The 16,537-nt window shown below is 40.9% G+C and overlaps 1 protein-coding gene across 6 annotated transcripts in view; it reads left to right on the top strand.

Annotated features, from left to right (window-relative positions):
* Positions 1 to 16,537, top strand: part of myo3a (myosin IIIA) — a 71,952-nt gene that overhangs the window by 35,402 nt on the left and 20,013 nt on the right. For 5 of the 6 annotated variants that reach the window (XM_051940602.1, XM_051940603.1, XM_051940605.1 and 2 more), the window contains 14 exons: positions 570 to 715; positions 5,397 to 5,462; positions 5,617 to 5,772; positions 6,123 to 6,164; positions 7,135 to 7,231; positions 9,257 to 9,373; positions 9,754 to 9,858; positions 10,639 to 10,722; positions 11,254 to 11,456; positions 12,227 to 12,325; positions 12,434 to 12,548; positions 13,426 to 13,552; positions 13,876 to 14,086; positions 15,444 to 15,591. In XM_051940602.1, the coding sequence (XP_051796562.1) occupies positions 570 to 715; positions 5,397 to 5,462; positions 5,617 to 5,772; positions 6,123 to 6,164; positions 7,135 to 7,231; positions 9,257 to 9,373; positions 9,754 to 9,858; positions 10,639 to 10,722; positions 11,254 to 11,456; positions 12,227 to 12,325; positions 12,434 to 12,548; positions 13,426 to 13,552; positions 13,876 to 14,086; positions 15,444 to 15,591 (1,716 nt within the window). The remainder of the gene's footprint in view (positions 1 to 569; positions 716 to 5,396; positions 5,463 to 5,616; positions 5,773 to 6,122; positions 6,165 to 7,134; positions 7,232 to 9,256; positions 9,374 to 9,753; positions 9,859 to 10,638; positions 10,723 to 11,253; positions 11,457 to 12,226; positions 12,326 to 12,433; positions 12,549 to 13,425; positions 13,553 to 13,875; positions 14,087 to 15,443; positions 15,592 to 16,537) is intronic. The other variant, XM_022208033.2, reaches the window with a different exon arrangement.

Here is a 16,537-nt window from a genome sequence, read left to right as displayed (position 1 = left end):
TCTTTGTTTCTTGTGCAGTATAGTTGTGTTTTACAGTGTCTTATCGGTTATTTTTCTTGTCCGTGTGAATACATTTATGTCCTTTTGAGAGCTGGGACTACAGGTTTTATTGATTTCTGTCATTTTGCGATAATGATAGACATGTTTTATTGTGCGAGTATGTGGGTGTGTGTCATTATATTGTTGATTTGGTTCCATGTTGCCCTCAGGACAATGCTGACAGACTGTTTGTGTGGATGTGTGTGTGCTCCTGTGTGCCATAGCTATATATAAACATATTGTAAACTAGTTGTAGAACCTAGATAAGGTTAAAAGGTGCTTTATAAGTGTGGACCTTTTACCAGTTTGCTTATAGCGAAAAACAAGGCGCTAGTACTGTCTATATTGAGTACTTTGATGTTATATAACTGAACCATAATGACATTTATGCTCTGTTTTTTTGGATTAGGGTGATAAAATTATCAAGAAAAATCATCTTTACTGCTTTATTATACAGAAAGTAGCCCGAGTTTCGTGTAAAAGTGTGTGTAATCAGACAATGTCAGCGATAATTTCTCTTTTGTTTGTAGGTAATAGCATGTGAGCAGCAGCTGGACTCGACGTACGACGCTCGTTGCGACGTCTGGTCCCTGGGCATCACCGCCATCGAGCTGGGAGATGGAGACCCTCCCCTCTCTGACCTCCACCCAATGAGAGCCCTTTTTAAAATACCCAGGTGAGCCGGCCGCCATTATCAGGTAGCTGCGACTTTGACCCCGGAACTGTCAGCGATCTTTAATTTATGCTTATTTATGCTGTTCTGAATGAATACTTTAAACTCTGGCGCTGGTCCCGTTCTCGCTGTGAGGTGACAGTGCTAGCTATTTGAATCCGAGGCCGTATTTGCTCACATTTTGCTTCTAAGTCTTCCAAAAAAACATAGACTCTAATCTAATGTCGCGTGCAGTTTGGAAATAACTTTAATTCACAACTATTGTTCATCATTTTGAGTCACATTTTATCAAACTTCCGTCTCTTCTTTCAGACAGTGCAGCACTCTGCCCACACAAAACTGGACATTTGGTGGCATCCATTTCTCAAATCCCTTATTTTGATGCAGATGATTAATTACACTGTCAAAGTAAAGAAACAATGGCTTTATCTTCTCTGCATGTTTTTTTTTCCGCTCTGAATCTCTTAAATGTGTTGACTTCCTAATTACAGCTTACGAACTGACAAATCAAAGCTGCTTTTGAAAATGTGAATGCAGACACACGTTTTGCCGTAATCTCTATTTCTGAATATATAATTGATGCTTCCCTCAGCTGACATCATATCTTAGAATTAGGGGTGTTGCTCGTGACTCATTTCCCTGCCAAATAGACTAACATTTTAATTTTGATGAGTCATCGGGTCTAAACCTAAGAAAAGGCAAAGTTGTTTTGCTGTTTGTGGCTGAAGCTGGCAGTTAGTGTGCTGAATTTAGTTCTGCATTGCTCCAAATAAGTGGTTTTATGTGTCTTTTTTCCAACACAGCCTACATACAACATTATTTTCATTATCTAAGTCAAAATGCTGGCAAATTATGCTTTTTTTTTAAGATGTCATGCTTCCTACTGTAGACAGGGGGCTACATAGCTTCTTAGCTGCTACAGTTAACCAGCATTGTATGTGTATAAAATGTTTATTATTAGTTTAACGGACTATTTCTGGTGACATCTACCGAGGGCGACAACTTTGAACCATTTCCCCGACTGATTGCGTGCATCCCTTGTCATAGTCCACCAGGAATTTACACAAAATTGAGCAGCAGCAAAGCTACTTATCTTGACTTTATGACTAATATGTAAACTTCACCTGGCAGCTGCATAATTTGCTGCAACTTTTAACTTGCAATTCATTCAATAATTGCAAGCTGTGTAGAATTCTGAAGCATGGTCTGCTGTTTTCATCTGCTGAATAAGCTCGTGAAGTTGCACACTCACACTTTAAAGCTGGACACATGTATGCAAAAAGCCCGTCCTTTAGAGATAGAGCGCACACAATACAGAGGTAAAATAAGCTAATATTTTATTCACTGCACTGATACAGACCATCACACAGGAGTGGGCATGTTTTCATTATGTGACTCTCCTGCCCGCAGAGTGGAGAGTAAAGACAGGGTAATGCATAGTGCTGGCACTGCAATCCAGAAAAACCATCACCTACTCCCCAATGCAGAGATTTGCTTCTCTACGCCGACTGTCACCAGACAAAGTACAGTCTTTTCATTTCAAATGGCCTTTTTTTCTGCTTGCAGGGGCTTATCCGTGAACCACTCCCCCTCCTGGCACTGATCCCATTCGTCCTGTGGGGGAGGCTGAGAGCGCGGCCTCCCTTTTCTCATCTATTTGTATTGTGGGCTGAAGGTGAAAACTAATTGTTTATCGTCTCCTGATTCCAGTGTGAGAGCTGCAGAAGCACTTACAGTCGCTGTCATTGTAGCAGCGCTTCGTCCATCCCTGCACTGAAGCACACACACACACACACACACGCGCGCGCGCGCAGGCTGCCGCTGTGTCGTCCAGTGTGTTTGCTCTGGGGGTCGAGGCATCACACAGCTTTCTCAGAATCTATCTGACTGCTGCACTCAGAGCTTCGGGCTCTCTCTTCACACTCCTCCTCACCTCCCTCCTTCTCGCTGCTCCGGGTTCTTCCGTCAAGCAGTCGTCGTGGAAAAAGCCACGCTGAGGGCTTCATTCCAGCCACTCCCTGTCTTATTTCATTTGAATTTGCTGCAGAAACAAAAGATTATCAAGTTGAAACCTCATTTTCATGTCGTCGCTGTGACGCTTGACCGTATTTTTTTTTTTCCATTTGCAGTACCAGTCATGTGCAGTTTTACCTAAGATGTAAAGCACAAAAGGGCTAAAAACATACAGCACACCATCTAGATAACACGATAGAAGCCAGTACAGTTTACCTACAACTAATACTGCTTGTCTGAAGGTTGATATTATAATCTATTTGCCCAATATGTGAGCTCCACTTGGTGCAGGCCTTGATTCTCCCCCTTTATATCCAGTTAAAAACGACATTGGTGCCCATCGAAACTACTATAACGGTTTAATTTTAGCCTTAGAAACTGTTTCTCTGCTGTGCCTACTTTCTGTTATAATGGAGTTCATTAACACAAATCCAGCTTTTGGTCAAGTGGTCTTGCCCTGTATAATTAGGTTTTCTTGTTCATTTAGACATGGCAAAGCTATGTGCAATATAATGTAATAAAAAAAAAAATCAAAAAGGCCACAAATTAAGTTGACATATCTAGGCAAAAAAAACATCTTTGCAAGCTACATTCTATCTAAATTGTTTTGTACAGCATCTGTTGTTAGAGAGAATTTAGGGATTTAGTTTAATGCTTTTGTTACTATATATATATGTTAAATATGTTTAAAAAATGAACAGGAACAGGTTATTTATTTGAAAAAGATTTTTCATAACTGATCACTTGAATTGCAAAACTAACTCTTTGCATTTAAAAAGCTCTCAGAGTGCTGTAACACATTACTTTGTAACATATTACTCTCAAAACTGGTTTGGATTTGGTCTGAGAGGAATTGTTCTGAGTGAATTAGTTGATTATGGGCGGAGTATGATCACCATTTGGGATCAGTGTTGCCAGATGGGACTAAAAAAGTGTCCTAGTCAGAGCCTAAAACACACAAAATCAGCATTAAACTAGACCAAGAAGAAAAATAACTGGTGCAGTTGATAGCAGTCTCCTGTTTTGTCAGCATAATACAACACAGGTAAACTCAAGATTACATGTAAAGTGATGAGAATAGCTGGTCGACTAGTTTGTTCTTATTACAGTAAGACAGCTGTGTGTCACCTGCAGTATATTTGACAGCATGACCAATATCAACATCAAGTGTAAAATCGCACCAATCAAACACATTGCACCTCTGAAATGTCAAGTTCACAGCAATGTTAGGACCAAATATTTCACAGAATAACATTGTATTGTAATGAGATGACAAATATCAGTTGAATGAATGGACTTGCTCTTATATAGCGCTTTACTACTCATCAGAGTACTCAAAGCGCTCATGCAACAATTGCTTTCATTCACCCATACGCTCACACATTCTCACTCTGGTGGGGACGGAAGCGTAGCTGCCAATCCGCGCCTACGGCCCCTCCGACCACCACCAACATTCACACGCATTCATACACCAGTGAAGAGCACTGGAGGCAAGGTGGGTTAAGTGTCTTGCCCAAGGACACAACAGCACATGACTAGGCGAGAGCGGGAATCGAACCGCCGACCCTTCGATCATTGGACGACCCGCTCTACCACCTGATCCACAGCCGCACCAGTTGCTTTTAATGCTGAACATTGTATATCAGATATATTGATTGCACGTGTAACGTGCACCCCACTGTCTCACTTTAAACACATATACCTGAACCCAAAAAGACAAAGACATGCCAAGACAAAAAAAACATGTAAAAACTACAATTACAGTGCAGATATTCTCTGTGTTTGGCTGCAATTCCTGTTTACCTTGTATTTAACTAGAGGAAGAAACTGAGGAAGAGAAGGAATGACTTTAATCATATCAAAAATTATCTTCTAATTATGCTCCAGTGATAAGAGTTAAGCTTTCAATCCATATTTTGTGTAACAGAAAAGATTTGAATTTGCCTCCAGTGAGCGAAGTGAGAAAATGACTTCAGTAATAAACAGGAAACACTATGATTAAAACGCATCCTCATACTCAGCCTATATACGGAAATTAAAATCTTGGACTCCTCCTCCTCTCAAGTCATCTCTACGAGCTCATGTTTGTCTTCCAGATAAGAAAAACACTTTAATAGTCTCAGTATTAGTCGAACAGACTCCAAATAAACGTCTGATGCATTCGCTGTCTATATTGCTCGTGTTGTGTGATAAACAGGAGATGTATGTCCTCTCATTAGACCAATTTATCGCTGTCGGAGCCAGCGTGTGAAAGGCCGCGATGCATTAGCAGACGGCATTGACTTTTCTACTGTGTGCCAGGAGCCCTCTTGTAAAAAGGTACTTAAAGCAGCAAGAGGAATTGTAGCGAATTAGTTCAGTTGTACTGCTGCTGCTTGTTAGGTTTAACCCCTTAACCATAAGACCTGGCTAACTTTACAGTATGACTGTTGCTTTCCTGTCATAAATTCAGCTGTATCAACACCACCCAGCTGCCCAGGTGGAGCGTCATTACTTATTGCCTCATGCCAGCACAGAAACGCCTCCTGATGTCGACAGTGACGGATTGTTCCAGCCTTCACTCCATCGTTCCGCCGTGCGCTTCGGCCTTTTGTTCTCCGCCCCGCCCGCCCGCGTAAATCCCATCTCATCTTATCTTTCCATTTATCTCTTCCATTTCTTCTTCCAACAGAAACCCTCCGCCTACTCTCCACCAGCCGGAGCTGTGGTCAGACGACTTTAATGACTTCATCTGCAAGTGAGTGCGGCCGCCAGTGTGTTTGTCATCCCTCTGCGAATAACAAACACTCGCACCGACAGCGTGTAACCAGATGCTTTGAATAAAACCTCATCGCGCTCTTCTTTTTTCTTCTCTTTCTTCCTGTACCTTTTGCCCTTTTTCCACTCCACAGATGTCTGATTAAGGACTTTGAGCTGAGACCAAATGTGCTAGACCTGCTGCATCATGTGTTCATCAAACAGATTGTTGGCAGAGAGAAAATTCTGCAGAAACAATTGATCGAACTCATTGATCTCAACCAGCAAATTGGAGTGATTGAAAAAACAAGGTATTGTCCATTATTCCTGAGCTCTACTCCTACTATTTATCCTGCAGAATGAGCTAAACACCCACTCTCCATACAGTGTTTCATATATTTTGTCACCAGCCCCATGAAAAACTCCTTCCAGTGGTTATATATGCCAGGCTGCAGCTTAGCTTCTGCAGACAGTAATCCAAATTACCCTCCTTGCTGGATATTTTACAAGCCCTGTCACCCTCGCAGAAACAACAGCTCCATCCCGCACCAGCTTCGCTTGAGGTGCAGGCTGTGTCACATGAGTCAGAACTGTTGGCCCAGAAAAAGTGTGTGTTTGCCCGTGCCGTCATAAAATGTTAATCCTATTTCTGTCATTTAAGCTATCATGGAAAGACAGACAGAAGCACAGACAGTAATGACAGGTAACGAATGCATATATGACCTTTATGCCACAGTAGGAGCTTTTTTTTTATTGTTTAGTGCAGCCAGAGCTCTTGTTGTAGTTGTGATCGCACATGTATTTGCCATTTTCAACTACATGGGCGATTTTTCTAGATTGTTTACATAGTGCCGCCCTGCCGTTGTTGCGCTGTTGTTGTCTTGTTGTCCCCGTTTCTTCTGTTTAAAGCCTTGTCTCAATGTTTTGATATGTCTGAGGTTTGATGTTTGCTGTAAACCAACTACAGCAGTATCCAGAACTCACTAGCGTTCATCTTTAATGATCTCATGAATGGTGTTTTCACGGAGATAAGTTGCAATCACGATGGGACAATTACCGCCGCAATTAGCTAATCAGATGTGATCAAACTTCTTCTATCACATTATGTGAGGAGACGAACGACAGCAATAAGGAGCTGCTAAAGTAAAGCTAAAATCTAGTCGATGCAGCACTAAATTTGCTGCCAGTAGCATTTTGGTATCTTTTCAGATTTATTTTAGTGAGTATTTAAAATGAGTTGTGGCAGTCAAAAGTGCAGATATTCAGACGGATTAAAATACACCCCCTGTCAAAAGCTTTTAGACGGGTTCTCATTCAAATGAATGAGAACCCGTCCCAAAACTTTTGACAGGCGGTGTATATTAACCTGTGTATGCAGAGCTTCCTTGGTAATGTTCCACACAGGGCAGAAGAAAAAAAAACATGGCCGACAGGGGAAAAAATTCAACATGAATGCTTTATAGTGTTATATTTACATTTAAATGTTTATCTAGCTGAAGTTTTATTCTATTTACACTGTTGAAGTGAAGACATGCACCGCTTTGCCTGAGCAAACACCATCGGCAGCGCTGTGCGTTTCTGTAGCAGCGCACGTAATGTACTGAATTACACAGTATTGTTGTGTTTATAAAATGCTCAGTGCGACATGTGGTTGTGCGTCCTGTGAATTCCAGGCATGAACGTATCCACACTAAAAAAGGAAGCCATATGAAGACTCAGACTGACGCAGACGAGGTGGACGACCTCGCCACTCTGGAAGTTCTGGACGAGGTAAAAAAAAACGTCTGATAAAGCTTGATCCGTTGATGGAACAAAAACTGATTTAATTGCATCTAAGAAAGATCTACATTATCTGGTTATAGTTAGTAATCATCAGGATCACTGTAACAGTAGACACAGTCGTGCAGTTTTCAGAATAGCACAGTTAATTGTCAGATTTATCATATTATTTCAGCTTCTGCTGAGGATTAACTTTATCAGACTGCAGTTTGTATACTTTTGTAGTCCGTGTCAAGTAACTAAAATACATGTTCTGAGTTTGTCACATCACGGAAAACTGTTTTTCACCACTTGGTCCCATTTAAATAATTAATAAAATTGCCAAATATATAAAATTTGGTTTTAAAATCAGGAAAAAAATGGGAAGGAAGAAGTCTCACGGTCTATCTAGTGAAGCTGCTGAGTGACAGTTTTCATAACAGCCCAAATAAAATGTATTACCTCTACAAACTGACTGAAGTTGGTTTTAAGTGAACCCAACAGGTCAGATTTAAAATCACAAACATGCACTGTAGATGCAGAATATTTTCGTCACCTTGAAACAGTAAATTCTGTTACTTTTTACCCTAAACTAGGGCAGCCTACACTCGTTGGTGGACAGATACTGCAGATGATGGCACCAGATTTTGATGTGACAGAGATTGTTGGCTTGGTCCTATTCATCAGGAACAGAATATTATCCATGAATCCCAGTTGTCTCCAGTGACAATTTAAAACACTACCTGATGCGGAACAGTCAGTGCTTATAATCACATCAGCTTGTAGCTTGTTATTAATCCTTCTGTTCTTATTTCATTTGTTCTTAGAAAATCTAAACAAGGAGAACAAGCAGTTTTGCAAATTTTGGCATTCATGGAGGATGCATTTGCTCAGTTAATTTGCAGATTGTCAGCTGTAATCGATGTAATAACGCCTGATCAAGTGGGAGAACCACTGATGCTAACACGCTTTAGCTTTTATAGCTTTAGCTTTTGCACCGGTGCAGTGTTAGGGAGAGGAGTCGTGTGAAATGTGGGTCCAGTGTGTCACTGAGCCACTTTTTATTTCCGTTGTGCACAAAAAGTCCTGAACACAAAAATGTTGAAAAACCCCACACGTCTTTTCACATGTTTTCAGGTATTATTTTCTGACTTGTACAATGAGTTTAGAAGCCAAGCGAATAAATTCCTTTATATGATCTTAAATAAAATGTTCTTCATTTGAGATTGAAAGTTGCATCTTAAGGTCTTTAGATTAACTTCCTATGAGTTGAGTGATCTCTATTTGTTTTGAAAGATCATAAGATACAGTCAGAAACAGATCAGACTGGCTACTAAATAGACCATATAGTAAAGCTGATTGCTGTAGTTTTGTTTATATACAGACTATAATTATACGTTTACAAAAATATTGAGGTATTTTGTAAAAAAAAAAAAAAAAAAAAAAAAAGCTTGTTACTGGATTGCCCAAAACACAATAATCATGTAGAAATCTCAATCAAAACTGAACAATGTGGAATATTTAGCATCTATATTGTGATAATAGTCATTTTCTGTATATGAGCTCAATCTGAGGCCTTTTTCTCCACTGCTAACTAGAACATTTAGCCTCATATCTCCCAATCACAGCAGCCCCTTTTGATAACATTTGCAGCAATTCATCAAATCTGAGCGCCGCATTGACGTATTGAATGATACAACCAGCCTCCGTTGCCTGCGGATATTTCCACCCATCCTTCAAGCCGAGAAGCTCGTCTGGTGTGAGGGAGTCGGTGCCGCCCTGCTGTTTTTGATGTACCTGTCCCTGGCAGGGAGCAGACAGGAGAATTAATCATCGCATTGTGAAAATAATACATTAACACAACAGACGTCACAGACTTTGACTTGAGGCGAAGCTAAAGCGCCGCTTGCTCGTGTTTATGACTTTTCCGCGGTTGTCTTTCATAATGCGGTTCTGACAGTCAACCAGGTATCCATTTGTTTTGCAAGCACCTTGTACCGTGTGTGTGAATCGTACTTGTTTATTCTTTCCCTCCAGAATACGGTCACGGAGCAGCTTCAGAGCCGCTATGGACGAGATCAGATTTACACATATGTGGGAGACATCCTCATCGCAGTTAATCCTTTCCATAAGATGGAGATTTACACTCCTCAGGTCAGTGGAGATGGGCCTTTTATGTGTGTTTTTGTTTGCCTCCGTGTGTCCTTGTATGCATCTACATTTGGTCAATAATGCACTGAATGTAGTCTGGCGTGTCTCATTAGTGCCTCTGCAGTTCTTCAGTCTGCTGCATCCCATTTAGCCTCACTCACACATTCACACACTCTGGCCCTGTTTTTCTGCCTCTTCCATACCTCACTGACTGTATTTTCCTCTCAATTATCATGTGTTCACTTCACATTGGTTGCTCTTTTTCATTCCTATCCTTACCAAACATAAATAAATATAGCAAATCCACCAGTTTTTGTGTGCATAATACTTATTTTATGACACTTTTATGAATGTATTCAATGTGTTTTTATCTTTCTTTATAGGATACTAAGATGTACATAGGAGCTAAGCGCACAGCTAACCCTCCACACATCTTCGCTGTGGCTGATATTGCCTACCAGTCTATGGTGTCATACAACACAGATCAGGTAATATGATCCTCATAGCATCACAAGCAGCTGTTAGCTTTGTTTTTTAGTGTGCTGAACGTGGAAAGTTGTTTTAGTAACTTGTTTTGATGCTGCTGCACACTGAAAACACAAATGTTGCAAATACAGAGAACACAGCTACATACAGAAAGGCTCTGCACGTGCAAAAATGTTGCAAAAACCACAATGGAAAGGTTTTCCACAAGACACTAAAGAATAATGATGGAATGAAACAGAAGACAAGCAAAATTCACGGACCTTTCGGCTGAACTGCAGGCAGTGTTTACACAGAGCAAATATGGAAACAAATCAAAAATGTAAGACGTAGAAAGTAGTAACACCTGTGGGCGCTTGGAAAGTGATGTACGTGATGATTCTGGGTGTTTTCAGCTTTTGTAAAATAAATAATTAAACATACATGTTTTTGCTAATTTTCCAACCAAGAGCTGGCTAAAGTGATACATGAGTCATAATGACAGCAACAAGTCTTTCCCTCTGGATACATTTAGCCTGTGCTATTTGCAACATGTTTCACCAATAAATTTTAATTTATGTATTTGCATGTTTTTTGTTTTTTTTAATAAGAGCTAAGCTGCTAAAGGTGCTTGTGTCTTTCCTATTTATGTGTTTTTACAATGTGCCAGTCACTGAGCCCACAGATTTAACGTACATTGTTGCATCAACAGACTTTCTGCACCGATAGAATAAGTTTGGTGGCAATGGTAGTAATGTTTAACCCGTTTACGTGACAGTACTTCACATGTGTCTTCTCGTGTGCAGTGTGTTGTGATCAGCGGAGAAAGTGGTGCAGGAAAAACAGAGAGTGCTCATCTGCTGGTGCAGCAGCTGACGGTTCTTGGGAAGGTGAGTCATCAGGGTCAATCAGCACAATATCAGCGTGTACTTTCTGTTTATTACTCTCATTATCTTGCACTGTCTCTTCCTCAGGCACACAACTGTAATAGGGTACAAATAAAAATCGAAAAGAAAAACTGTTGAAAAATCCACACATATTTGGGAGACATATTTGTGTCGGACAAGATAATAAAATGCACTGTAAATCATTTCTATGGACATTTCAGACTAACAGAACTGCAGAAGGACAGTTTGAATGGAGCAGCAGCTATGTAGACTGTAGATATTTAGAAGATTCTAGATCTAAAAATGCTCTGTTCAGGTAATTTGAGCATCCTGTGATGAGATTGTTGTTGGTCCACCTGCTGCCAATCATGATTTGCAACTTAACTGAATAGAAAATGTAATTTCCGTTCTTCTTTTTGCATTTTGATGAAGGGATAATTGTGGTGTCACTTGGCATAAACGCATGTGTCGTCACAGCATTGCTTCCATTCTATCGATCTCCCAGCTACTTACCAGGAGTAATGTTTTATTCAGGCCAATAACCGGACTCTCCAGGAGAAAATCCTGCTGGTCAACAGCCTGGTGGAAGCCTTCGGAAACGCCTGCACCGTCATCAACGACAACTCCAGCCGCTTCGGCAAGTATCTGGAGATGAAGTTCACCTGCGGGGGAACGGTGGTCGGAGCGCAGATATCCGAGTATCTGCTGGAGAAGTCCAGAGTCATCCACCAGGCGATGTAAATATCACCTCCTTCCTTGTCCTGTTTTTGACCGCTGTAACCTTCATTTGACTGTGACATTCTCCGAAATGTAAATCAAGCTCAGTTTCTGAAAAGAACACAGCAGTGAGCGTCATTTTCCTGCCTGGGATCAGTGCGTAATGGACTGTCTCTCTTTCTCCTTCACCCCCCACTTTTCCATTTGAAACTAGTGGCATTTGCTTTCCACCTGCTCTTCAGTCAGTCCGTCTTTTCTTCTTATCTGGTGTCTGGGGAGCGGACCGGGTCAAGTGGAGGGGCGAGCTTATTTCCTGTTTGATCAAAGATTGCGGTCTTGCCGGCGTTCTTAGTAGGACTTCAAAGCTGACTCAAGTATTCTATTAGAAAACAGACACATGGGTCAGAGGCTCTGGTTTGGCTGCGAGCATTATGTGTAGTTAGACTTTTCTGTAGCTTGTTGTTGCATACTGCCACATCTTTTTATGGCATGCACTAATACACGCTGGATATTTTCTGACCTCTGAGGGATTTTTGGACTATTTGTTCATTAGAGTATTTCAGTCTAGCAAATACTGTACTGTTTAAACTGTTGAAAGGATAATACGAAACTGTTGATAAAGTCATTGTCCGCGGTGTGCACTCTCTGTCTGCTCTTTAGCTCTTTGCACGTTTTAGTCTTGTTTCAAATTTGCAAGACAGGAGTGACATTTATGATGAGTACAGTGATGACGCTGTACATGTTCGGTTTTTAAGATTTCGCTTTCCAACCTCCATCTGTGTGTTTCCAGAGGGGAGCGAAATTTCCACATCTTCTACTACATTTATGCCGGACTGGCAGACAGGAAGAAACTCGCCCACTACAAGCTCTCTGACAGCAAAACACCTAAGTAGGTTTGATGTTCCTGAGCCCTTCTCCTAAACACTGTTATTTCCTTCTCACATTACGAACTCTGCACTTCTGGGACTCCAACCCCGACCTTTTTTTGTTTCTGCAGGTATCTGTGTAATGAACACATTAAACTAGGACCTGACATCGTGAGCAACACCTTCTACAAAGAGCAGTTTGATGCAGTGGAACAGTGTTTCAAAGTCATCGGATTCACCCTGGAGGTATAAACTACTGCATTAATTACTGGAAAAAAGCTGAGAGAGGCCTGTCAGCGTGGTTTAACAGCATAACCTTGATCCTAACTTGAAAACAGACACGTTCTTACGCCCTCACTGTATTGCATTTCTAATGTATTAACTACAAAATACATAAGATTAGCGTCAAAAGTCGTGCACGTGAGGTTCCTCAGGTCTTCTGTTTGGCTCGTGATGGAGCATGAAGCTTCAGGCACATGTATCCGGTCAGCTGTTGGCATTGTGAAGGATAATGAGGCTCCGAGAACTGATTGCTCTTGGGATCTACACGTCAATAGCACTTATCCTGTAATCACTTGGCAGTGCTGGAGGAGCAGCTTCCTGTTCTACAGTACGTCCTGGACGTCTCGTCTTGCATGAAATCACTGAGAGCGTATGACGATGATCTATGAAGCAGGTTTATCCATTTTGACACACTGTTTTCTGACAGTAACAGCCCACCGGGAGAGTTCTTCTTATGTGTCAGATCCGTCAACAAGTTGGACTGGCCCACTTATGTATATGCCACGGGTGGATGACGACTTTTTTGTCGAACGTGCATTGTTTGTTGAGTATTTTAACTGAAATTTGCTGTTAATTAATTTAAGAATTTGTAAAATATGATGTTAAAAGATGTTAAAGTGATGTCAAGATGTTAAAAACTTGTGATTGACTAATACTTGGATATAAAAATTGCGGATTTGCACTGAAAGATAATATTAAATAAGCACACTTTTCTGGAAATCATTCAGAGTTCCCATCCACAAAAGTCAATTCCTCATTTTAAGACATACCCAATGCTATTTTCTATCACCATTCTCTGGTGTTTTCTGCAGACTGTCTATTTTATGTCTCATTTTTGCAGGAGTTGGGCAGTGTTTACAGCACTCTGGCTGCCATCCTCAACTCCGGAGATATCGAGTTTTCTCCAGTTGCCTCGGAGCACCAAACCGACAAGAGCAACATCTCCAACATTTCTGTCCTGGAGAACGGTGAGAGAAAGAGAGAGATATATGATGACGCTCCATTAACTCTGCAGAGAGCTCCATGGGGAATAAAGTTCAATTTACAGTAGGAAATGATTGTTCTGACATAAATTATCCATCAGTGCAAAAATGCTGTTACTGTATTGCAGAAAATCATTACCAAACATACAGTGAATGGATTGATCTGTTCTGTTCTTACTGGTAATTTACAAAGATGTGATTGATGAATATTCTGGTTGCACATTTGCGCACCCAACATGTATTACTTCCAGTCATTCCACCTCAAAAATACTAACTTCTACCCCATCCCTTATCTCATGTCCCCTCAGTGGCGTCTCTGCTGTGTATCCGCTCAGACGAGCTCCAGGAAGCCCTGACCTCCCACTGCGTCGTGGCCCGGGGCGAGACCATCGTCAGGCCCAACACGGTGGAAAAAGCGGTGGAGGTGAGGGACGCCATGGGCAAAGCTCTCTACGGCCGTCTCTTCAGCTGGATTGTCAACCGAATCAACGCGCTGCTGCGGCCTGACAGCCACCTCGGGTGAGATCAGGAGCTCAGAGTGTGACGGCGTGTGTTTGGTTGTCACGATGAGGTCAGCTCACAAAGTTCCTGCTTTTGAAGAAAAAAAAAGGTTTACACAACTGGGTTTGATTTTCAAGTCTTGAAAGCTGTAGAATTTGCTAAGAAAAAAAAAACAGACAAGCAAAGACAACTAGCTTTTTTACTCGTTGATACACATCAGTACAGATACTAATGTGACGATCAACCTCTGGTTTAGGGTCCCTAAAGTAGGTCAAACGTGGCCCAGATTCAATGGAAAATGGGTATCTCTGGACCCACATTGTACATCAAAGGTTTAATTAGAGAGATCTGTTATCTCGCTCAACTGTAGTGAACATTTGACACATTAAAAACATTGAATCTTTTTAAATAAACAATAGGTGTCCTCCCTATGAGTTTTCTGGTTTCATATATGGACAGTTAGCTAAGGTGTGATTCCTCAAACCCAAGGCGTAACTTTTCTTGTTATTGAAGATCACTTTATTTTCAACGTAAAACTGCAACATGAACAAAGTGCAAATAAAAATCAGAACATGACCAATACATAAACCCACAAGAGAAACAGGTAAGTGAAATGAATTAAATACTTTCACACGAGTACTGTCCAAGGCCACAACATTGAAATAAGAACAGGAGAACAAGCAGTAGCATCCAGATCCTTTCATGGCCTGACCAACACGAAAACTCTATTTAAAATCCCCTGCTTTAACATGATTGTCTACGGGAAAATCAGTAGGGGGCACTGCTGTACACGAAATTCTGCTGCAGGACGGAACAGGTGTAATGCTAAACATGTCTGGCATTCTTGTTTAGCATGTTAGCATGGCTGAATACCACTAAATGTAAAAAAAATATATCTGGTTTTGACGGAATGCCATCAGTTTTGCAGGTATTTGCTTACAAACAAAATTACAATTTTGATCTTATGATGAAACTAGAATGAAAGCAAGACACCACACCTATTATAATTGATTATTAGGAGCAGTTTATATCAGTTTTAATTACAGCCCATCCAATATTTTACTTAAGCTCTTATTGTGACACCAGAAGAAAGAAATCAAGGGATCAACAAAAGCCTTCAGGATTGGTCCTCTGTGCAGCATGGATGTTTATACCAACTTTCCTGTCCACCTAACCAATCTGAAGAAATGTCACTTAAATCCAAAACTATTAATGTCAATGTAGAGGAAAATTCAGGAGAAAAATCATCAGGTTCATCCTGTAGGAAACATGGATGTCTGTACAACATTTCATGCAAAAATCTCCTTCAGCCATGCTGCTAACAAAGCTAAATATGCATTTAATAGACCAACATTTTCCCTCTTTTCACCTCCAGAGAGGATGACAAGGGCCTGAACATCGGCATCCTGGACATCTTTGGCTTTGAGAACTTCAAGAAGAACTCCTTCGAGCAGCTGTGCATCAACATCGCCAACGAGCAGATCCAGTTTTACTTCAACCAGCACATATTCGCTTGGGAACAGGTAAAGTTCACCACCACTAAGCTGCTACTGAAATCAAAGAACAGGGGGCTTGAATCCCTCCTGGAGCAGCTCTTCGTATGCAGTTTTCACCTTGGTACTCCCTCATTTCCATCTAAATTGTGATAGCATGTCATCGTTTGTCACTCGGCGCTTTAAGAGAGATGGCAAGGGTAAAATATGCTGCTGTCTTTATTTGCGTCAGAATGGGGTTCGCGTTTCTCCCTTTATGCAGTCTTGTGGGAGTGTTTTGCCTTGAGGGGGTTCAGAGAATGGTTTGCTAATGTTAAATGATTTGGACTCACCCCATGGAGAGGTGCCATAAATCATCCCAAACGAGGGTCAATTAGGAGTTGAAGACACTTAGCGTTAGACTTAAATTCACTCTTGGGTACTGTTGGAAGCAGGCCCAGAAATACATTGTCCTATAGTGCCAACACATATTTAGAGCTTAAGGAGAAAGTACAATGCTATGAGATTATTAGACTTTCCCTAACATGGCACGACTAAAGTAAAATAAAGTAGATTTGAAGTAAAAAATACCATATGTTAAGGTTTTATCAGTAATATATGTGCATGTGTTGTGTATTTTTCATTAGATTTTTACTCCATATTGTCCCAAACTATCCTGCCTGATTTCCTGACATGCTTTATTTACTTCACAGTTGTAGTTTATGGTAGAATAAGCAGATTGAGTCGATGCTGTTTGTTTCCGTTTTGTCCTTTTTCACAGAGTACAAGTCTCTCCTAATGTTGCTGAGTCATAGTAGCAGCTCTGAGTCAGCCTGATCTGATCAGGTTAGCTCAATGTAGAGCTCAGCTTGCCCTCCAGACCAGAATCATCTAAATCAGACAGTAAAACACAGAAGGTAGCGCTGATTTTGGCCAATTTATGTATGCAAATTCTTAGTCGCTCTGACTTGAAAGTTTAGGCTTTCTGAACACTCAA

This window comes from Acanthochromis polyacanthus, chromosome 20, assembly GCF_021347895.1.
Source record: "Acanthochromis polyacanthus isolate Apoly-LR-REF ecotype Palm Island chromosome 20, KAUST_Apoly_ChrSc, whole genome shotgun sequence".
Lineage (NCBI taxonomy): Eukaryota > Metazoa > Chordata > Actinopteri > Pomacentridae > Acanthochromis > Acanthochromis polyacanthus.
Note: the sequence above shows the minus strand (reverse complement) of the source record. Positions and strands in the feature narration are given on the sequence as shown.